This window comes from Notamacropus eugenii, chromosome 2 (genome assembly GCF_028372415.1).
Source record: "Notamacropus eugenii isolate mMacEug1 chromosome 2, mMacEug1.pri_v2, whole genome shotgun sequence".
Taxonomy (NCBI): Eukaryota; Metazoa; Chordata; class Mammalia; order Diprotodontia; family Macropodidae; genus Notamacropus; species Notamacropus eugenii.
In genome coordinates this window covers 17560206-17582797 of record NC_092873.1, presented here as the reverse complement: position 1 = coordinate 17582797, position 22592 = coordinate 17560206, and the positions used below count along the sequence as shown (strand labels likewise).

Genomic DNA, 22592 nt, shown 5'->3' with positions numbered 1-22592 from the left:
AGGACAACCCTCTTTATCCTAAAGATTTCAGGATGCCATTTTCTTTGGTTCTCTTCCTCCCTCTCTGCCGACTCCTCTGTTTCCTTGACTGGGTCCTCCTCCAGATCTCGCCCTCTAACGCAGAGCTCCAGCCTGGGCCCTCTGCTCTTCTCCCTCTAGACTATTTCTCTAGGGGACCTCCTCAGCTCCCATAGATTTAATGACTATCTCTGTGTTGTGGGTTCTCACATCTCCTCCTGCCCCAGTCTCTCTGCTCACCTCCAATCTCACATCTTCTTTCCCCTGAACCTATCTTCCCTTTGAATGTAGAGGGCACCCCCATCTTCCCAGTTCCTCAGGTTCCCAACCTAGTCCCTGGGATTTTTTACTCTCTCATACCTTCACCCCTATATCTGAGATCTTGCCAAGGCCTGTCTTTTTCACCTTTGGAATTTCTCTCAAATTTGCCCCCTTCTCTCCTCTGACACTGCCCCCATTCTGGTGCAGACCTTCATCCCTCACACCTGGACTATTGCAGTAGCTGCTGGGGAGGATTGGGGGTAGGGGTGTCTGGCTGCCTCAAGCCTCTCCTCACTCCATTCAGCATCTAAAGTGATTTTCTTAAAGTACAGATCTGACCATGTCACCTCCTGCTCACTAAACTCCAGGGGCTCCCTATGGCCCCCAGGATGGAATACAAATGCTGTTTGCCTGCAAAGCCCCTCCCAACATGCTCCCTCCTCCCTCTCCAGTCTGCTTACCCCTGACTTTTTGATCTAGGGACCCTGGGCTCCTGGCTGCCCCATGGACAAAACACTTCATCTCCTGAGGGCCAGTATTTTCATGCTCTGTCTCCCTATCCCGGGGCAATCTCTGTTTCCTCACCTCCACCTCCTGCCCTCCCCGGCTTTCTTCAGGTCCCAGCTGAATTCCCTTCCACAGGAAGCCCCCCCACACCAACCTCTCAATTGGAGTGCCTTCCTTCTGCTAATCAAGGTGTGTGTCTTATTTGTCCCATCTGTAGCCCTCGCTTTGTGCAGGTTTGTCTCCCCCTCTAGACTCCAAGCACATGGAGGGCAGGACCCACTTTTTGCATCCCCAGGGCTTGGCACAGTGCCTGGCACACAGCAGAAGGTTAATAAGGGCTGATTGACTGACACGCTTGCGGAGGAAGGCAGTCCTTCTTAGTGCAGACTGGATGGGGTTCCCGGTCAAGCACGGGTTGGCTTGTACTCCCTGTACAATCCTCCTCGAACCCTGGGACACTTGAGCCGCTGTTCACGCAGCCGAAACTACAACTCCCAGAATTCAGTGTGGCGGGGAAACACTTGCTTCCGGCGTCCACTTTCCGCCCTGCTGATGTCAAAGTACGTCCAACCGCTAATCCCAAGAGCCCCTTCGGTTCCACCCTGATTCTCCGGGGCAGCCTTCCGGGGTGGGGTTCCCGCGCGTGAGCTACGGCGACTGGCGGGAACTCCATCTCCCAGCAAGCTCCGCGCGGGTAGGGGGCGGAGAGGACTCCATCTCCCGGCATGCTCCGGGCCCCGCGGGCTCCTGGGCAAGCTCCTTGTGTGGGATGTACGAGCCGAGGTGGGCGCGGGACTGGGGGCTGGGGGCCCGGGGAAGGGGTCGCAGCTGACCACTGGAGCTCCGGCCCGGCCCGAGGATGACCGGGGAGGCGGCGGCAGGCGGCGGGGAGGGGAAGGAGGAGAAAGAGGGGGGAGGGAGGAGCTGCAGGTGCGAGGGAGGGGGAGGGGCGGGGGGAGGGGACGGGGGTAGCTGCAGGCCAGGGTCCTGGAGCGTTCGAGGGGCATGAGTGACGGTAGGGGGCAGGGTCATCGAGGAGGGTGGTCGGGGGCGGGGGGGTGAAGGGAAGGGTCTTAGGGGGAAGGGGCGGGGGTGACCAGAGAAGTATCAGAATCCTGGGGGAAGGGAGGGGCTGGGGTCTTGGGGAAGAGGAGCGGAGCTTGAGGGCGGGGTCCCGAGGAGGGGTGGGGGACAGGGGCCTGCGTGAACAGAGAGGGCAGGATCCTGGGGGGAGGGAAGGGGTAGGGTGTTGGGGAAGGGGAGCTTAGGGTGAGAGGTGCCCCCCCATAAGGGACATGTGAGAATGGGAAGGGGCTGCTGGAGGAGCTCCCCTGCTCTTGACTAGAGGGTTATGTGCTAGGGAGGGGTACTATGGAAAGAGGAGGGTGGAGCTGCCCATGTAGAACCAGAAGGGTCCTTCGAGGTCATCTCACTGACCAATTAGTTTTACCAGTAGGGAAACTGAGGCCCAGAGCAGAGCTAGATTTGCCCTAGGCATGCTGGTGGGAAGTCTCGTGCTCTTCCCTAATTCAGCAGGCACTGGGATGCCTGGAGAGCTATACAAAAATAAAGGGGCTGCCCTCAGGGAGTTTCCTCTCTACTAAGGGGCCTAAAAGGAGTGCTTTGGGACCTGGGCACACATCCTACCTTGGTCCCAGGGCGGGAGGGGAGACTCCAGTGAGGGAACCCATCTCTCTTCCTCCCAGGAGAGGGTAGGTCCCAGATCATCTAGGTTAGACCCTTCAGTTGTGCTCTTGAAGCCACTGAGGTCCCACTGAGCCAGAATTCAAATCCAAGACACCAAGGGAAGCAGGAGTGAGGTAGAGGGAGAAAGAATTTGGGCTTTGGGATGAAAGTGCCAGCCTCAGATCCCTGTTCTACTTCTTACCTCTGCTCTTGGCTAAGTGCCCTTTCTCAGGGGCCTCAGTTTTCGTATCTCTATAATGAGACTTTTAGTCTCTAAGGTTCTCCTCAGTCCTATAAGTCTATGGGGAGGGGGGGGTGGTACAGTGGTAAAGAGGGATGAGACAGGTTTATGATAGGCCTCTTAGGGGAGGGGAGGGGAGTTGGGGGAAAGGAATTGGGGTGAAGGGAATGCAGACAAGGGAAAAGTAGAAGGATGGAGGAGACAAGGAAGAGGGGGAAGCACCCTAAGAGAGTTAAGGCAGAGAACCTCAAGGACAGGTAAAGAGAAATGGGAGGGGTCCTGAACTGGGATGTGTTGCTGGGTGATCATAAAGGTGCCCAAGAAGGAGGTGAGAGGTGAAAACCTTGAAGGAGGGTCAAGTAGCAAAGTTTGATTACTCCTGGGGGGCCAGGGAGGGGCCCTGACTGTTTTGAGAGCCTATGGACAAAGGAGAGAGGGAAAAGGCTAGGAGGGAAGCTTGAGGGAAGGACGAGAGCCTTTCCGGGGTAGGGTCAGAGTCCTCCCTTTCTCTCTGCCCAGGTCACCATGGGGCTGAAGGCTGCCCAGAAGAACCTGTTCCCCCTTCGCTCTATCGATGACGTAGTGAGGCTCTTTGCAGCTGAGCTGAACCGGGAGGAGCCAGACTTGGTGCTGCTCTCCCTGGTGCTGGGCTTTGTGGAGCATTTCTTGGCAGTCAATCGGGTGATCCCCACCAATGTGCCAGAGCTCACCTTCCAGCCCAGCCCAGCCCCCGAACCCCCAGGCGGCCTCACCTACTTCCCTGTGGCTGACCTCTCCATCATCGCGGCCCTCCATGCCAGGTTCACGGCCCAGATCCGGGGTGCTGTGGACCTGTCTCTCTACCCCCGAGAGGGGGGTGTTTCTAGCCGGGAACTGGTAAAGAAGGTCTCGGATGTTATCTGGAACAGCCTGAGCCGTTCATACTTTAAGGACCGCGCTCACATCCAGTCCCTTTTCAGCTTCATCACAGGTTTGGGCTGGTGGGGAAAGGGACTTTTTCTGCCAAGGCTGAGACCCTCAGTCCCTGGCATGGAGCTTGAGGGAGAACAGGCAGATCTAGGGTGCACTTTGTGGGGGTACACTCTGGAGACATATGTGCTGATCTCAGGAGGGAGAGGCACGAAGCCTGGGCTCCCCATTGACCCAGATCACAGATGTTTCTTGGCCTTGGGGAGGAAGCTGAGTTCTGATCCCAGAATCCTGGAGGTAGAGCTGGAAAGGATCTCAGAGGCTGCCTGGACCACATGATGATAGACAGCATGCCAGGCCAGCCCTCAGAACCCAGAGCCAGCTGTGAAAGGTCACTGGATGTCTGCCCTGTCTCCCCCTCAGGAATCTTGTGAGACTAGTTGTGAGAATATTTGGCAAAGCATGGGTCAGATGTTGATGCCTACAAGAAGCGTGCTGAAGGGCAGACACAGACCACAGGGCCCTGGGGAAGATGAGTTGGGCTCATGTGAACAGACTTCCTGAAGGGGGAGACAGAGAAGGGAGGGGGTGGAACAGGAGAAGGAGGCTACCACCTGGCTAGAAGATGGCTTGGGTCCAGGTGGGAGGTCCAGTTGTGGTTCCCTCTGCCTGGCTCCAGGGCAAGGACTGGTAGAAGTCCCCTCCCTTCTCTGCTTACAGGCACCAAGCTGGACAGCTCTGGGGTGGCCTTTGCAGTGGTGGGGGCCTGCCAGGCCTTGGGCCTCCGAGATGTCCACCTGGCCCTGTCTGAGGACCATGCCTGGGTTGTGTTTGGTCCTGATGGAGAGCAGACGGCTGAGGTTACGTGGCATGGGAAAGGCAATGAGGATCGACGGGGACAGACGGTGAACGCTGGCGTGGCTGAGCGAGTAATGCCCCCCCCTCATTACGACAGTTGCAGCCCCTTCCCAGTGGATGCAGTTCACTGGCCCCCCAAGTTGTGCTGCTTCCTGGGAGGGGGGGGAGGGTGAAGGGGGAATGAGGATTTGTTCAGGATTGGTAAGCTAACCTGACTGTCCTGTCTTGTCTCCAAGAGCTGGTTGTACCTAAAGGGCTCCTACTTGCGCTGTGACCGCAAGATGGAGGTAGCTTTCATGGTGTGCGCTATCAATCCCTCCATTGATCTGCACACGGACTCTCTGGAGCTGCTGCAGCTCCAGCAGGTGAGGCCCTGGGGCCCCCTCCCCACACTGGTCCCTTCCCCCCTCAACCCCCAGGGCTTTAGTTCCTCATTGGTTTTCGCCTGACCAGGCCCTGAACACCTTACCAGTCTTGTCCCCCCTCTAGCCTGCCAGGGTCAGGATCCCTGCCCTGCAGGACCCCCAGGCTCAGGTCACTTCTCTGTCATTTTTTACCCACAGAAACTTCTCTGGTTGCTTTATGACTTGGGACACTTGGAAAGGTGAGCGATGGAGGACAGGAGAAAGGTGGAGGGAAGGGGAGCCATGGGTGCCTGGGTCATGGTAGCATCAGCCCCATGCCTTCTCTGCAGGTATCCAATGGCACTGGGGAACCTGGCAGACCTGGAGGAGCTAGAGCCAACACCTGGCCGGCCAGATCCTCTCACCATCTACCATAAGGTGTGTGTGTCTGTGGAGGAGAGGGGTGTGTGAGTGCATGGCGGAGAGGCCAGCAGGAAGGCAGCAGAGGAAAGGAAAGCCCGAGTTCTGGCTCCAGGAGGGCATCTTGTCAGATGCACACACCACACAGTAGACACCTACCCTCGTGGAGCTCCCAGCCTGGGGGGTAGGATGGCAGCCCAGATACCCATAGTCCACAGTAACCAGCTAGCAGCTGTGTGCCTGGCTCTGCTGGCCTTGGCCTGAAGAAATCCCAATTCACATCCTGGGGGGTGCTTCTTGGGGACCATCCTTAGGCCCCAAGGGCCATAGACTTGTAAACTGCTGCCAGTTGTCTTGATGTGCCCGACTGGACATTGTGTCCTGGATGGCAAGAATGGCCGATTCAGCCTTGGGGGGTCAGGAAGGTTTTGGTGATGGTCACCCACAAAGAAGAGCCAGTTGGCTGGGTTGTGTCCTGAGGTTCTGAACCCCTCACCCCCAGGGCATCGCCTCTGCCAAGACCTACTATCGGGATGAGCACATCTACCCCTATATGTACCTGGCTGGCTACCACTGCCGAAATCGCAATGTCCGAGAAGCCCTGCAGGCCTGGGCGGACACAGCCACCGTCATCCAGGAGTGAGGCACTTGCCTGTTGCTCTCTCCCTTCCAGCACACCGCCCTCCTTGGATCCCCCAGACCCCTTCTCACTGCTTGGGTGAATGGGGAGTTGGGGATGGTCCTTTCTTCCTTGTCACTGCCTGAGGGGCTAGAGGGGGTTGGGGGAGGAGGATGGGAGTCCGTGCTCACTCAGCCTCCCTTCTCCCAGCTACAATTACTGTCGGGAGGATGAGGAAATCTACAAGGAATTCTTTGAGGTGGCTAATGACGTGGTCCCCAACCTGCTGAAGGAGGCAGCGGCCCTGGCAGAAGCCGGGGAAGATCGAGGTGGAGAGCATGCTCAGGTAAAGGGGGCGGCTGGCCTGCTTCCCTGGGCCTCTGGGACCTTGGTTTGGAATCTTTGGGGGACCCAATTTTATGCATTTAAAAAAGTTATTCTGAGAAGGGGGTTTATTGGCACGGTGAGGGACCTGTTCCTAGAACTCTAAGCTGCAGAAGACAAGACCCCTTTGTAGCTGAGCCCCTGGTGTGTCCCTGTGGGGAGTGAAGACCAGGGAGCTTGGCTGCAGGGGCCTAACCTGCCTGTTTCTCAGGGCTCCTCAGCCCAGGGTTCAGCCCTGCAGGACCCTGAGTGCTTCGCCCACCTCCTGCGCTTTTATGATGGCATCTGTAAGTGGGAGGAGGGCAGCCCCACTCCTGTGCTGCACGTAGGCTGGGCCACCTTCCTGGTGCAGTCGTTGGGACGCTTCGAGGGGCAGGTGAGCCAGGGTCCCCAGTGGTACCCACCAGAGCCTGGGAGGGGGGCAGATTGGGGTGTCCTCCAATAACCTGGGAGCATGGGGAGGTGCAGGATTGCAAGATCAACCTTCCTGTGGGTCCCAGGTGCGGCAGAAGGTCCGGATTGTGAGCCGGGAGGCTGAGACAGCAGAGACCGAGGAGCTGTGGGGAGAGGAGGCCCGGGAAGGCCGGAGGAGGGGGCCCCGGAGAGAGTCCAAGCCTGAGGAGCCGCCCCCTCCCAAGAAGCTGGCCCTAGACAAGAGCATCCCCAGGAGGCCTGGGGTGGTCCCAGGGGCTCCCAAGGGCCCTGAGGGGGGAGGAGCGGCCCCAGCCCCAGCCCCTCCGGCCTCCCCACCCCCCGAGGGCCCAGTGCTCACCTTCCAGAGCGAGAAGATGAAGGGCATGAAGGAATTGCTGGTGGCCACCAAGATCAATTCCAGCGCCATCAAGCTGCAGCTCACTGCCCAGTCCCAAGTGCAGATGAAAAAGCAAAAGGTGTCGGCGCCCAGCGACTACACCCTGTCCTTCCTCAAGAGGCAACGCAAGGCGCTTTGAGGGGCCCCGGGGCCCAGATCCATGGGGGGCCCCTCCCCCGGCCCTGCGCCATCCTGGGGGGGGGAGCCCGAGGGCCGCTTAACCCTTCGCTGCCTGTTTGTACATAGATTTATTTTTCAGTCTCCAGGAAGATAAATAAATTTTTTAACAAAACCGAGTCTCCGGCAGTTGCGCTGTTGGGCAGGGGGTCGGGGGTGGGCACGCACCGATGAGAGGCTCTCTCCGCCTGCCCAAGGGCCGGCCGTGCCGCCCGGTGCCTTCGCGGGGCGGGGCGGGGCTGCGGGGAATCCCCGGGACGCCCCCGCGCCCCGCCCCGGCCCCGCCCCGATGCCCGCCCGCCCCGCTCCGGCTCGGGCTCCTCCCCTCGGGCGGGCGGCACTGGGCTGCTGGCTCCGGGCGGGCCGGCCGGCCACCGCCAGCGGGGCCATGTCGCTGCTGCGGGACGTGTCGCTGCAGGATCCCCGGGAGCGCTTCGAGCTGCTGCAGCGGGTGGGGGCTGGCACCTACGGGGACGTGTACAAGGTGCGGGCGGGGCGGGGTGCACGGGGTGCGGGGGGGAGGTTGGCAGCCGGAGGGCTGCGTGCTGGCCATCGGCCGTCCCCGCCCCATGCCCTCCTGCCGCCTGGGGGGTGGACCCCACCCGGCGCAGGTCGGGTTCCCCTTCATCTCCATCCCGGCCTCGGGGAACCCCGCTAGCGCCCGGACTCCGTTACAGGCCCGGGACACGGAGACGTCGGAGCTGGCGGCCGTGAAGATCGTCAAACTGGACCCAGGTGAGACACCTGGAGGCACCGGGCTGGGCGTGGGAGGGGGCTCTGCCTCCCTCCGTGTTCTCCCCCCACCCCCTCCAGCTGCCCTGGGCAGGTGACCCAGGCCTCTTTCCTTCCTTCAGGAGATGACATCAGCTCCCTTCAGCAAGAGCTCACCATTCTCAAAGAATGTCGGCATCCCAACGTGGTCACTTACTTGGGCAGCTACCTCAGGTGCCCACCCCCTCCCCTGGACCTCAGCTGTTTCCTCTGGCTGCCAGCTGCGTGCCTGCAGCCGGAGGATGCCATCTTGGGACACCCTCTTCTGGGTGTAGCAGAGAGAACATGCCAGCCTTAAAGCTGGGACACTGGCTAACTTATTCCCTGGAGAGCCTGGCCCAGTCACTGGCCCTCCCTCAGACTGTTTCCTTCTCTGTAAATAAGGGACTGGCTCTGGAGGATCTTTAAGTCCCCCCCTAGGACCCTTCCCACCCCCACCCCCCTTTCCCCCAGGGACTCTAAGTCTCTCCTTGTTTTCTTCAGAAATGATCGATTATGGATCTGCATGGAGTTCTGTGGTGGAGGCTCCCTGCAGGAGATCTACCAGGGTGAGACCCAAGCTCCCTTTTCCCGAGTCCTTGTCTCCAGCCCTAAACTGCTGCTTTGGCCAAGGAAGGCCACCGAGTGGGGCATGGGGCATCTTTCCAGCTACAGACTCTGGGTGGGGGGACTGAAGCCCTCCCATACTCTCTCAGCTCCAGGCTTCTCCTCATCTTCCTCCAGAAGCTCTGTGAGGCCACGGACCCTGAGCCCATGGGGGAAGCACAAGCCTTCCTGCGGCTCCCAGCTATGCTCTGTGCATGTCCCCAGGCTGTTCTTGAATGTGAAGATGATTTCTCTTCTTCCCCAACCTTAGCAGGGCCTTTCCCTTGGAGTGGAGAGGGCCCCGACCTCATTGGCCTCTCTCTCCTTCTTTCAGCCACTGGACCCCTGGAAGAAAAGCAAATTGCCTACGTGTGCCGGGAGGCCCTCAAGGTAGAGGGCCCCTTTCTCTTCTTTCAACCCCCGGGGCTGATTTAGGGAGGGAGCCTAGCCATTCCCTGGAGGCTCACTAATTGGTCCCTAGGGTGGGAAGGGCCTCTTGGTCCTGGTGGGAGACTGGTGCCAGAGCGGGAGGGGCTGTTCCCCTGTTGCCGGAAGCTTCTAGTTTCCCTCTTGCCTCACCCACTTCCTGTTTGGGGGAGAGTAGAGGTGGGAGGAAGCAGTTTGGGTGATGGTGGGGAGCCCCTCCCTAACCCCCCCACTGAGCTCCTGACCCTGACCTGGCCCTGGGGTGGATTTGGGGACCCTGGAAGGGGAAGGGAGAAGCAGGTGGCCTAGAGGCTGACCCCAAGGTTTCTCTTGTCTCTAGGGCTTGCATCATCTTCATTCTCAGGGGAAGATTCACAGGGACATCAAGGTAGGGGGAAGTGTGTGTGTGTGAGTGTGTGCGCGCGCATGTGTGTGTGCATGCATGTGTAGGGGGAGAGAGACAGAGACAGACAGAGACAGAGATAAACAGAAAGATGGGAGGTTTGAGGACCTGCTGGGGCAGCAGGTTTGCGGGCAGAGTGTTGTGGGAACTATAGGGCCCCCACAGGATGGAAAGTCTGCATGTATGTAGGGGAGAACTGAGCAAGCAGGGCCCCAGGGAAGACAAGGCTTCTTTCTAGAAGCTGTCACAGGAATACTGTCTAGGTGGGGCACATAACTTACCCTCCTCTGTCTCCACAGGGAGCCAACCTTCTCCTCACTCTCCATGGAGATGTTAAACTGGGTCAGTGCTGGGGAGGGGGAGCCCAGGGTGGGTTGGGAGGATGAGAGTGGGGTGGGCAGAACCAGAAAAGACAAGGGCTCTGGGGGAGTCTTGGGCAGCTGGCTTGAATCCCTATGGCCTGAATCAGTTTGGAAGTCTGGGAATGTGGGAAGCTTCGGGGCCCCTCTGAGAGGGGAGGGGTGTGGTGCAGCCCTGGGAGGGCTCCAGCTGAAGCAGAGACAGGGAGCTGAGCCAAGGGGCCAGGTGTATCCTGATTTCAGAGCGGGAAGCAGGGGGAAAGTCTGAGTGTGTGTGTGGGGGACCTGGCTGCTCACCCCCTTCTCTCTAGCTGACTTTGGTGTGTCTGGTGAACTCACGGCGTCAGTGGCCAAGAGGAAGTCTTTCATTGGGACGCCATACTGGTAAGAGATTTTCTCATTCCCCAGTGGGCTCCCCTGGGTGGCTCAGAGAAGGTGACACTATCCCCCTCCCCAGGATGGCCCCTGAAGTGGCCGCCGTGGAGCGGAAAGGGGGTTACAATGAGCTCTGTGATGTCTGGGCCATTGGGATCACTGCCATCGAGCTGGCCGAGCTGCAGCCCCCACTCTTTCACCTGCACCCCATGAGGTCAGTTAGTGCCTTCATCCCCACACCTATGCCCCAGGCTTGAGCAGCTGACCCTGATCTCTGCCCTCCCTATTCCTCCTGCAGGGCGTTAATGTTGATGTCCAAGAGTAGCTTCCAACCTCCCAAGCTGAAGGACAAGACCTGCTGGTGAGTAGCCTGACCTCCACTTCCCACCTCCAAATCTTTGCCTGGGCTGTCTTCCCTCCTCAGCTTCTACCTACCTGTTAGAATCTTTACCTGCCTTCAAGACTCCGCTCTAGTGACTCAGCTTTCCTGCCACCCCCCAAGTTGGTGTTTGTGGTGGTGGTCTCTGGGGCTGCCCCAGGGGCATTGGCCCAGCTCTGACCCTGTCCTGGTTCTCAGGTCCCAGAATTTCCATCATTTTCTCAAGCTGGCCTTGACTAAGAACCCCAAGAAAAGGCCTCCCGCTGAGAAGCTTCTGCAGGTCAGAGAAACTTTGGGAGTGGAGGAGGAAGGGGGTGCTTTTGAGGGCGAGCTGTGGGGAGAAGGGTTTCTGTCACCTGGAGGGGCCCTGGGCTTTCAGACTGGGGGGGAGGGGCATATTATGTTGGGGTGGCTCAGAACATCCCTGAGGTTTGATTCCTTCCCCCCACCCCAGCACCCTTTCACAGCCCAGACCCTCCCCCGGACTCTCCTCATGCAGCTCCTGGACAAACTCAACGATCCCCATCTAGGTATCCCCACCCCAGAGGACTGTGACCTGGAGGTGAGGGGATCCCCAGGTCTTGGGGAGCTGAGGGTAGGGAGTGGTGGGCATCATGGGGTGGAGTGAGCCTCACCATACCTTTCCACTGCAGACCTACGACATATTCCCTGATACAATCCACTCCAGGGGACAGCACAGCCAGGCAGAGAGGACCCCATCAGAGATCCAGTGTGAGATATAGCAGGCTGTGGAGGGAGGGAGAAGCTGGGCTCCCCACAGGCTTTTCTCTTTCTGCCTCTGTCTTCTTGCCCTTTCTGTCCCCTTGTCCCAGGCCTTCTGTCCCTGCTGAGTTCCTGCCTTATTGTCCAATCTCATTCTAGTTCACCAGGTCAAGTTTGGTGCTCCCAGGAGGAAGGAGACAGAACCGCTGTGTGAGCCGGTAGGAAGGCCTGTGGAAAAGGAGAACCTGTGCCCAGTGTCCTGGCCCTACATTTTGTATAGGCCTCCAAATTGGGCAGGGTTTTACACCAAGGCCCAGGGTTTTCTGAGGAGGGGCCACCAAGAGGGAGTGGAGGTGGCTTTCCGCCCCACCCCTGACCCTTCCCCTTACAAGTAGAGAGAGCTTGACTCTGGGCTGAGAGGCCCCAGACTCCAGTCCTGCTTCTAACCTCCACCACCTGTGTGACCTTGGTCTAGTCAGCCTCCTTTGGCCTGGGCGCTGGCAGGGCTGGACTCCAAGGCCCCTGGGGTTCCTTCTGGCTCTGGCTCTCTGCCCAGTGCTCAAGACTTCAGTCCTTTCTTGTTCCTAAGTTTCATTTATGTTAGAAACATTTCCAGGTTACTCTTTTCTCCCCAATTTCAGCTCCTCCAGTGTGCCTGTTTTCCCACAGTCCCTCCAACATTTGTCATTTTCCTTTTGTTTGGTCACCTTTGCCAATCTGATGGGGGTGAGGTGGAATCTCAGCATTTCTGTAATTTAATGAATGCCAACTAGCTGGCACAGTAGACAGAGCTCTGGACTTGGAGTCAGGAAGCCCCAAGTTCAAATCCAGCCTCCATTTGCCTCATTTTCCTCAACTTTAAATGGGTATAATGATATAATGAAATAATAACCTCCCAAGGTTGTTAGCAGGACGAAATAATATTGACAAAGTCCTGTGTAAACCTTAAGTGCTGTAAATACCTAGTTATGATTTTTATTTTCACTGCTAATTTGCTTCTCTCCAGTAGTGGTTTGGAGCATTTTATCCTCTGGCTATAAATGGCCTAGATTTCTCTACATGGTATGGTGGGGATCCCTGAACAGGTGCAGCAAAGCTCTCACAATTCCCTCGTCGGTTCATTTCCTTAAACTGTTTCCCAGTTGGGGAATGACTCCTATTCTTGGGACTTTGAATCAGTTCCTTATACGTCTTGGAAATGAGACACTTATCTTAGAAGCTGTGATCCTGGGTAATGACCTTCTCTCTTCACAGTGGGAGGAGGAGTGGACACTGTTAGAGAAAGAGGAGCTGACCGGGTAGGTGGGGATGGTGGCCTGGGGGGCTGGGAATGGCAGGGTAGTACAGGGGGTTGGCCTGTGCCTCAATAGCCCCCTCTCTGTCTCCTTTCTTAGGAGTCTGCTGCAGTCAGTCCAAGAGGCCTTGGAGGAAAGGTAAGCCTTGGATTGGAGAGTGTGGGTATGTGGGTGGCTGACCTCAGCCCCGCACACCCTCCCTGCTAAAGGTCTTGGGTGATCAGAAGCCCACAACCTCCCTCGGCTGCCCACTGCCCTTGTATACAGCTCTGTCTGCTGGCTACCACCTTCATCCTGTCTTGGGGATAACCATCCTTGGACTCCCCACCTAAATTCAGTAGACCCTTGACACTAGGGGGTGCAAAGACAAAAATCTCTGTCCTCAGGGTGCTTCCATTCTCCCAGGGGTCAGGAAACACCCTGTGTCCTCAGATGGATCAACACCAGGGCATTTGAGGAGGGAACCCTGACAGCTGAGCTTGGAGAGGGGATCAGAAAGAAGAACCCCTCCTTTGGGAGGGAAAGTGTGAACAGAGGCTGAAGGAGAAGCGGATTTCTGAGGGCTTCTGAGGGGGGAACATTCTGGGCCTGGGCTGAGGACCTGTGTCTGGCAGATTCGAGGCTGAATTCAGGGGTAGCTAGCTATCTCATCTGGCTGGAATGGACAGAAGGTGAGGGGAGGTATGGGAAAGAGGCCTGGAAAGCCTAGGGGAGCCCAAGGTGGTCTGATAGGTGTGGAAGACCCATAATGCTGGGTTGGGGGAGTCTGTATCTTATCCTAGAGGTCGTAACCCAGGAGTGAGAGACGTGTGCTTCTGGGAGATCACCTCTGCAGCCATGTGGAGGATGAGTAGGACAAGGGAAGGTCCACAGGCCGAGGAGGGGGACGTCATAATAGTTTGGGGCAAGAGATGCCAATAGCCTGAATGAGAGGGGGGCAGATGGGAGCCATGCTGGAGAGGAAGAAATTAGATTTGCCAGTGCACGTCAGAGGGAAGGGTCAAGGTGGATGTTGAGGTTGCAGACCTGGTGGTGCCTGCCAGAGAGATGGCATGGTGGGTGGGGGAGGAATGATGGGGTGAGAGGAGGTTCTGATGCCAACGGGCAATCCAGATGTGAATGCTCTGAAGGTAGACTGGGTCCAGGGGTGGGGGGGTACACTTCTCCTGGCATAGAACTTGAGAGCCTGGATTTTTCTCTCTGAAGTAGGAGGTGAGATTGTTGGCTGGGGGAGGAGATGCCAAGTATGCAAGAGGTGCTGGGGAAGAGACGTTTTAGGAGCCAGGAACATGGTCCGAGAAGTAGCACTGAGTGTCCTGCTCTGGGTTCAGTGTGTGTGGGGGTCTGAGAGGAGCCCCCAGGACTGGAGAGGACAGCCAGGGACAAAAGGGCTTCTAGCGGGGAGCCAAGAAGATGGAGGGAGCAGAGAAGGAAAAAGAATGTGATGAGGGCAGTTTGTTAACCATTGAATGGCATTTCCTGAGGTCTCAAGGACAGGTGGCAGAGCAGAGTAGGACCTGGGTGAGGGGAGAAAGTGCTGGACAGGGATAACAGAGCAGGCAGTGGCCTCTGAGCAAGGGGATTTTTCCTCTGCAGTTTGCAAATCTGAATCACAGGTACAAGGGGAGTCCCAGTCTGGAAAGGCACTGATTGAATAAGGGTGCCACCCTCCCTGACCTGTACTCACAGAGGGCTGAGTTAACCTGTTCTCTCTCCAAACGCTTGGGGAGCAGCAGGGATGTTGGGATGGGTGGCGAGACTGGCAGGTACCTATTGATCTGACCACTTGACAGCTCACAGGCTGCCTGCCAGGATGGGTACCCTCAGCAGACATGGAGGGTACAATTGGCCCTTGGTCTTGCTCGGTGCCTGTGTATATATGGTGCCCGCCCTTCCCCCTGTCTGGAATGCCCTCCCTCCTGACCTCCCCCTTGTAGGGTCCTCCCCACAGCTCAGCCAAGACCTTCTCCATGAGTCTCTTCTGATGACCATTCTCTCTGGAAGTCACTTGGAGTTACTTCCTTCTCTATATACATGGCAGGGACTCTGAATCTCTAGCTTCTCCTAGAGAGTGTACCCATGGAATTGAATGACATTCAAGTCCGTGGCTTTGGGTATGGAATAATAATGGTTTTCCTCATAACCTCATGGTGGTTATGAGGAAGGGGCTTGGCCAATTCCTGAATCCTCTGAGGAGCTTATTGTCATCAGTGTTCTCTCCCCCAACAGGAGTCTGACCATGAAGCCAGCTCTGGAGGAACAGGTGGGACTGAGACTGGTGGGCCTGCGTTAGGGGTACTTGGGAGGGTTGGGGAGGGGATGTCTGTGGGAATGGCCCTGGGTGCCCAGAAGGGAGTAGGGCCTAAGGAGCTAGGGCCAAAATCTCCCAGAGCTGGATGCCTGACTCAGGGTACCACCTGGTCTCTTTTTCCCCAGGACCTGGACTCCCCTGAGGATGGAACAGGAACCATCAAGAGATCACCATTCGGGGGGCCCAGACCCCCAGGACCTTCTGATGTGGACTCCCCCGACTCTCCTCCAGGTAAGGTTTAGGCAGCTCTGGAGGTCAGTGGGGTTCTGGAAAGCTCCCCTTATGGCCAGCCCATGCAGGGAGACCCAGTAGGAAAAGGGAAAGAAGAGGAATGGATCTAATGTGGAGGAGGGGAGGAGGAATGGGAGATGCCAGCAGGTCCATGTGCCCACCAGAGATGCCAGACCTGCCTCTAGCCCGCTCTGAAACGCCACCATTGCTGTCTACCGAATGGGCCACCATGAAACGAAAGGAGGACACTGAGGTCAGTAAGGTTTGCAGAGACCTGGGGAGGAGGCCTGGGAACCAGACAAAACTGACTCTGAGCCCCCTCTCTTTCCTTCTCAGAGATCCTGCTGTCACGGCCTCCCACCCACCCCCAAAGTCCATGTAAGTGTCTCCTTTATGGCCTCGGTCCTTCCCTCTCCCACCCTGGCAGCCTGGCCTCAAACCGCTTGGTCAGTGTCCAGATCCATGCCCTTTTCCCAGAACCTCTGAGGGCCTCAGGCCCCAGTCACAAAGCTCTCTTCTTTCTGTCCTTTCTCTTCTATTCCCTATCCTTGATCCTGTCCATCCTCTGCACCAGATGGGTGCCTGCTTCTCCAAAGTCTTCAACGGCTGCCCGCTTCAGATTCACGCTGCTATCACCTGGATTCACCCTGTTACTCGAGGTAGGGTGGCGGCAGAAGCATCACCCACCATGGGTCACCTGTGAGGTCCCTGAGAAGCAGGGGCCCTGGGGTGGGTGCGGCCTCCCTTCCCCCCTACACACCAGGGGAGGCGGCTGATTGTCCCTGACCCCATCTTCTGCTATTCCAGACCAGTTCTTGGTGGTGGGGGCCGAGGAGGGGATCTATACCCTCAATCTACATGAATTACATGAAGATACCTTGGAGAAAGTAAGGAGGAGGAGGAGGGGGCAGAGCAGGACCCTAGTTTGTCCCAGTCAAGGCCTGGCCATATACAGGGACCTCACAGTGGTGCTGGGGGTGGGAGGGACAGGACTCAGGGGGACTGACCAGGTGCCCAGGGGAGGTCGAGGCAGACGGTGAGGGCTGCAGGAAGCACGACCTTGGGACCATCCCCAGGGTTGGGGGGCACGAGGTCTGGCAGGGCCAGTGAGCAGTGTGGATGTCTCTGTCCTCCAGCTGATTCCCCAGCGCTGCTTCTGGCTGTACTGCGTCAACAACGTTCTTCTCTCCTTGTCAGGTGCTGGAGGGGACAGGCGGGGTTGGGGATAGGTTGGGGAGGGTCACCATCACTAACTCCATCATCAGAGGCCCTTTATTGCACAGATGGGGAAACTGAGGCACAAGGGAGTTAAGGGACTTCCCTAAGGTCACACTGGTATTAAGTGACAGAGCTGGAACCTGAAACCTGGGTCATCTAAATTTAATCACAGCGTTCTTTCTGCCTCCAGTGTTCACTGAGCTGCATGACCTTGTGTAAGCGGCTCACCTCTCCCTGCCTCAGTTTCTGCATCTGTGAAATGAGGGCAATGATCCTTGCTTTAACCTCCTTCATAAGGAAGGTCTTAAATCAGCTTTACAGTGAGATAGAAATGTTATACTAGGTCAGAATGAGAACCCTCATGATCTCTCCCCGCCCTTCCCTCACAGGAAAGACCACCCATGTCTGGGCCCATGACCTGCCAGCCCTGTTTGAGCAACGTCGGCAGCAGCAGCAACGGCAGGCCCCTCTCTCTATCCCCACCCACCGACTCACCCAGCGGATCATCCCCAGGTAGAGCAGGATCAGAGGCAGGAAGGGCCCTTGGGCTCTGGGAGGGAGAGCTGGGAGCAGTAGGGTGAGTGTAAAGGAGAGCAGGTGCGTCCCTCCCCATCCTCCTCCCTTTCCCCAGGCCCTTTCAATTATGTCCCTCAAGAGAGAAAAGGGATTTGGACCCAGATGGACCCAGGGTGTCTGTCAAGGTCAGCTTATTCGGCCTGAAGGGTCCAGGGGGATTCTGACCCACCTAAGACCAGGTTTGAGTTCACTCCAGGGCTGAGCAGGCACTTGAGAATAGCCCTCCTGTTCTCAAGGTTGGAAGTGGCCTGGGGTAGCACCAGCCTAAGTCCTCTGACCCTGGCCTACTCTATGAGACTCCAATGGGGTAGGAGTGAGGCTGTGGTGGGCCAGAGCCTCCCTTGCCCAGCAGCAGGAGGCCTGGGGTCCTGGGCTAGCTCATGCCAGCCTTCCCTGCAGGCGCTTTGCACTCTCTACGAAGATTGCGGACACCAAAGGCTGTCTCAAGTGCCGTGTGGGTAAGAGCTGGGGACAGGCCTGCAGTGCCACACCTTAATACTGACCATTCCTCTCCTGCACCTGACCCCTCTGTCCTTATCTCTGCCTGCCGGAGTCCTGCTCTTCCTACAGGGGACTGATTAAGCATCTCCTGTGTGCCAGGCCCAGGGCTAGACCTTTGGGACATAGAGGGAGGAGGGGCACAACACAGCCCATCTACTGATAAGTAACACTGAGGGGCTTGGAGGGAGGAAGAGAATCAAGGAAGGCTTCATAGAGGAGGTGGCACCTGAACCAAGCCTCAAAAGAAGATAAGGAAAGATGGAGGACAGGGAAGTGCCTGTTCCAGGCATGGCCTGTGCAAATGTGTGGAAGTGGGAGATGACAAGGTTAATCCACAAATTAGTTAACTAGTAGTCTAGTCTGCCAGGAAGGAGAGTGTCAGGGCCCTCCAGTAGGCCAGAGGTTGCTTATGCCTGTGCTTGGGCTCATGTGTTGGCTAGTTTTGATGAATTGCCTTTCCCTTCCACTCTTTTTCGCCTTTATTGCAAGGGATTGTGGGTATCAGGGGACGGATATATTTGAAAAGGAAAGTGATATAAAAAACCAAAGATGTCAGTAATTTTTAAAAAAGGAAATGAAGTTAGAAAGGTGTTGGAAAAGGTTTTAGATGCTAGGCGGGTGAGGGGCTGGGGGGTCGGACCCTGCCCTGGGCAGATGACTTTGTTTGCTGGCTGGTGGATGGATGGAGAGAAATACTGCTCACGGAACCCAGGAGAGAGGGACTGAGGGCCACACTCATGATGAGAGATGTCATTGGTCATGACAGTGGTCCAAGGAATAGATGGGGAGGTCCAAGACCTCCCTCCTCTTCTTCCCTGCTCCCATCTGTGGCATAGTGGACAGAATGTGGGACTGGGAGGCAGCAGACTAGGGTTCAAATCTCACACATAGTAGGTGCTTAACACATGTTTGTTGAATGGAGCTGAGACCCACCTAGCAGGCTCTTCCCTCCACAGTTCGGAATCCCTACACAGGGAGCACCTTCCTGCTGGCTGCCCTGCCCTCCAGCCTGCTGCTTCTGCAGTGGTATGAGCCTCTGAAGAAATTCCTGCTTCTCAAGGTTTGGGAGCCTGAAGGGGGCAGAGGGAGGCCCTCAGGGGATGGGATGGGCACATAGAATCTCTGAGCCTGCCATCTCTGGCTTGGGGCAGAGGGAGGCCCTCGGGGGATGGGATGGGCACATAGAGTCTCTGAGCCTGCTGTCTCTGGCTTGGGGCAGAGGGAGGCCCTCAGGGGCTGGCCAAAGTGGGCACACAGGATCTTTGAGCCTGCCCATCTCTGACTGGGGGCAGAGGGAGGCCCTAGGGGGATGGGGTGGGCACATAGAGTCTCTGAGCCTGCTGTCTCTGGCTTGGGGCAGAGGAAGGTCCTCAGGGGCTGGCCAGACTGGGCACACAGGGGTCTGTGAGCCCACCTATCCTTGGCTTGGGTGATGAAGGCTGCTGCCTCTACTTTTCTGGCCTTTGCAGAATTTCACCACTGTCCTGCCCAATCCTTTGGGGCTCCTGGAGCCTCTGATACTGGAAGGGAAGGAGCTGCCTCAGGTGTGCGTGGGGGCCACTGGACCCGGGACACCTGGCCTTGGCCTTCAGTTCCACATTCTCCCACTGGAAGCTGGTCCCAGCCCTGACTTCCTCATCCCTCCTGGTGAGCATGGAGCCTTGGCTTCCAGGATTGAGGAGGAGAAGGAGGCGGATTCCCATTACAGGCTCACTTTAAGGGTCTCTAGAACTGAAGAATACCCTTCATTTACAGATGATGAAACTGAGGCCAGGGAAGCCTTTTAGACCACAGGAGTTCAGCTCTAGAGCTGGAGGGACCTTTGAGGTCATTCATTCCTCCTTTTACCACTGGGGAAATGGAGGGCAGCAACTTATAGCCTGTCCAGTCCCACTCTCTCACTTTATAGATGGGGAAATTGAGGCCCATGGTGATACACAGTGACAGAGGACAGAGGCAAGATCTGAACCCAGCTCCTCTGACAGTTCATTCTGCTGAATGAGGCTGCCCCCAAAAGCGATTACAAAGTATTTTCCCTAAAACATCGCAGGGAAGTCAGTGGAGCAAAGATTACGATTGTGATGACGATGATTTTTACAGAGATGGCAACAGAGATGACTCTGGAAGGGGCCAGGACTTGCCTGACATCTCACAGCAGAAGTCCCAGTTCTGATTCCCCTTGCTCATGTGACCTTGAGTAAATCATATTCTCTCCCTAGGCCTCAGTTTACCCATCTCTAAAATGAGGGAGTTGGGTTAGATGCCCCTGAAGCTCATTCTAGTTCTGGACTGTGTTCCTATGATCCTGTTGGTTACTGCTCCACCCTGGGCCTCAGTTTCCCCATCTGTAAAACAAGGAGGAGTTGACATGGACAGAAGAACCGGGAGCAGTCTGAGGAGGGGCCAGGGATCTGGGGATCTGGGGATCAGGGAGGGGCAGGGCTTCAGGCCTGAGGAGGGCCGGGGAGGCCTGATCACAACCTCCTGCTTCCTCTGCCCCCAGAGGGAGCCCCAGGCGCTGCCCAGCAAGTAGTCCAAGTGGACCGAGACACAGTGCTGGTGTGCTTCGAACGTGAGTGACCTCCTGGGGGGAGGGGGAGGGCCCCGCATCGCTGTCCTCTGGGCTGGGAACCAAGCCCTGCCTGTGCCCTTCCCTGCAGGCTGTGTGCGGATAGTCAGCCTTCAAGGGACTCCAACAGGCGCCCTGGCCCCCGAGCTCACCTTTGACTTTCCCATCAAGACTGTGGGTGAGTAGGATGCTGAAGGTGGGGGAGCCAGGATGGGGTTGTGTGTGCATGTGGTTGTGTATATCTGCTTGGTAGGTGTGCATGTATGTATATGGTTGTGTGTGTGGTTGTGCGCATGTGAGGCGGTGTGTGCAGGGGTGTGTGGTTGTGTGTGCACTCATGCACATCTGGATGCTTCCGCTTCTTGATCCTGGGGACTGGTGACCTGATGATTGGGCCAGTTTGGACAGTTCTGGATGGAAAATGTGGGAACCGTGCCTGAGAGGTCACTGGCTGGACAAGCTCTGCATGTGTGACTTTGGGCAGGTCATTCAGCTTCCTGGAGCCTCATTTTCCTCATCTGTAAAATGGGAGGTTGAACTAGGTGACCTCAGGGGTCCCTTCTAGCCTTAGATCTAGGGTCCTGTGGCATCTGTGAAGATGGGGGTGGGATCCGAGAGGAGGGGGGTTGCTCTAGGCCCCCAGGGACCTTGCTGACTCTCCCCCTTGGTTCAGTCTGCCTGCAGGATAGCGTCTTGGCCTTTTGGCAACATGGCATGCAGGGGCGGAGCCTGGAGACGAACGAGGTGAGGCTGGCCTCTGAGGGCGGGGTAGGGGGATATCCCAGCAGCAGGGCCAGAATGCCTCCTGCTTGTTGTGACACCTGTCTTCTCCTCCAGCTGACTCAGGAAATCATGGATGAGACGAGGATATTCCAAGTGCTAGGGGCCCATCGGTGAGAGTGGGAACCTTGGTGGGGGGACAGGGTGATAGGGATGGCCAGAAGTTGGCTGAGTGCCGATGTGGGGGCCTGGGAGGGGTCCTGATGGACTGAGAGTGAGTTTGGGTTTGAAGACTGGACCAATGAGGTCGCTCCAGAAAGCCCAGGGAGACCTGGGGACCTTCTGCCTGGTCATTCATCTCCACAGCTGGACACTCTCAACCTCAAGGAAAGCAAGGTGAACTTTCCCAGGAAACAGGTTAGCTGAGGAGCATAGGGCCATCTTGTTACCTTACCTGACTGGGTTGTTTGTGAAGGGTCTGTTCCATGTGGAAACTGGAGAACGAGGAAACAGGTTCTAGTTAGCATGGGAGAAGCAGAAGAGGAGGTTGGGGATGAGAGGTGGGTCCAGCAGGTGTCTCGGCCCAGGAGCCAGACAGCCTTGCTGATCAGGGAGGCTCTAAGTGGCCTTTGTTGAAGAAGTGGGAGATGAAAGCTCCCACCTGCAGGCAAAGACCCAGGACCATCCTCAAGCTTCGAGACTGGGCCTGGGGGCCATTACAGACATACCCTACTTTCCTACCCCAGCCCCGCCTATTCTCTTCATCCCACCATTGTCTCCTCTGGCAGAGACATCATCCTGCAGAGCACCCCCACAGACAACCCTGGAGCTCACAGCAACCTGTACATCCTCACCGGCCACCAGAGTAGCTACTGAGCCCTGCCAGCCTCGCCTCCCTGCTCAGGCCACAGGGCCCCATCCATGTGGCCAGTGGGCCCACTCTAGGAGATGCCGTCTGTAGAGCCTGGGGTCGTGGGCCTTCTGACGTTCCTGAGATGTATTTCAGGGTGTGTTTATTGGGGGCAGGGAGGGGAGTGGGGAAACTCCCCCATATACACACCTCTGCAATAACTGGACTAGACCAAGCTGCTGTGACTTTGTCCTCTACCTGCTGTATGCCCCACAACAGTCCTGGCTCCCCCTCCAGAGGCTCCATCCCCACAGGGACTGTAGGTTTTCTCCTGGACAGATTTGGGTGTTGGCCACTATATGTACTAAAGAAATGGGCATGGCTCCCGGTGTGTGTTGGGGGGTGGGGGCGGGTGGTGGATCCTGCTCTCCCTTCTCTTCTGCCCCTGTTCATGGCCCAGGGGAACATGGTATTTAATAGAGAACTATATTGGTATTAAAGCCCACTGGTTTTCCTCCTTTGGGTCCTGTGGTTATTTGGGTGGGGTGCAGGCCTGGAGCATTTCTGCTGCAGCCCCTCACTGGAGACATCGTGTTGGCTTTTCATGACATTCACATGACCCATGGTGCCAGGTGCTGCTCAGGCATACTTCTGGGGTTGCCATGCTTGGACTCTGGACTTCCAGAGGTTGCCCTCTGAACAGGGGCAGGGCCCAGGCCCACATTGGCTGGGGTGGGCTTGACAACCTGGGCCCCAGCAGGAGGGAGGACTGCCTGGCCGATGCCCTGTGGGAAGCGTAGATTCTGTAATGTTAAACACCATGGGAGCATCAGCTAGGAAGGAGTCTGACCAGAGGAGTGACCAGGCCTTTGTCCAGGGGCAGCCACATGCAGGGACCCTGGCAGCCTCAGGGTTTTGCTTATTTATAATTAACTTGTTTTCAGTTTTCTACAATCACTTGCATAAGTCTTAGATTTTCTCCCTCTCCCTCCCTGAGACGGCGTGCAATCTCATCTAAGTTCTACACATGCATTCTTATTGACCACATTTTCATATTAGTCATGT

At 56.9% G+C, this 22592-nt stretch overlaps 2 protein-coding genes and 1 long non-coding RNA gene across 3 annotated transcripts; 2 read left to right on the top strand and 1 right to left on the bottom strand.

The window, feature by feature from the left end:
• The first annotated feature begins 1488 nt into the window (after positions 1 to 1488).
• Positions 1489 to 7350, top strand: MEN1 (menin 1). Its single transcript, XM_072639047.1, has 10 exons — positions 1489 to 1569; positions 3233 to 3683; positions 4343 to 4551; positions 4717 to 4845; positions 5044 to 5084; positions 5175 to 5262; positions 5747 to 5883; positions 6074 to 6209; positions 6459 to 6623; positions 6748 to 7350. The coding sequence occupies exons 2-10, from the start codon at positions 3239 to 3241 to the stop codon at positions 7195 to 7197; spliced, it is 1800 nt and encodes a 599-aa protein (XP_072495148.1). The 5' UTR covers positions 1489 to 1569; positions 3233 to 3238; the 3' UTR covers positions 7198 to 7350.
• On the bottom strand, positions 6298 to 7111 carry LOC140524504 (uncharacterized). Its single transcript, XR_011973739.1, has 2 exons — positions 7020 to 7111; positions 6298 to 6804 (listed from the first exon to the last, which is right to left on the bottom strand). It is a non-coding gene; the product is annotated as an uncharacterized lncRNA (long non-coding RNA).
• Positions 7351 to 7545: 195 nt separating the features above from the next.
• MAP4K2 (mitogen-activated protein kinase kinase kinase kinase 2) lies at positions 7546 to 22044 on the top strand. The gene is made up of 32 exons (XM_072639046.1): positions 7546 to 7719; positions 7913 to 7970; positions 8090 to 8180; positions 8490 to 8554; positions 8926 to 8981; positions 9358 to 9405; positions 9720 to 9762; positions 10091 to 10163; positions 10237 to 10368; positions 10453 to 10515; positions 10732 to 10813; positions 10988 to 11095; positions 11187 to 11265; positions 11416 to 11474; positions 12511 to 12554; positions 12651 to 12689; positions 14781 to 14814; positions 14988 to 15093; positions 15258 to 15346; positions 15430 to 15471; positions 15668 to 15752; positions 15901 to 15980; positions 16230 to 16290; positions 16701 to 16824; positions 17287 to 17345; positions 18345 to 18448; positions 18858 to 19035; positions 19892 to 19960; positions 20049 to 20135; positions 20631 to 20701; positions 20795 to 20850; positions 21466 to 22044. The coding sequence occupies exons 1-32, from the start codon at positions 7624 to 7626 to the stop codon at positions 21551 to 21553; spliced, it is 2469 nt and encodes an 822-aa protein (XP_072495147.1). The 5' UTR covers positions 7546 to 7623; the 3' UTR covers positions 21554 to 22044.
• The last annotated feature ends 548 nt before the right edge of the window (positions 22045 to 22592 follow it).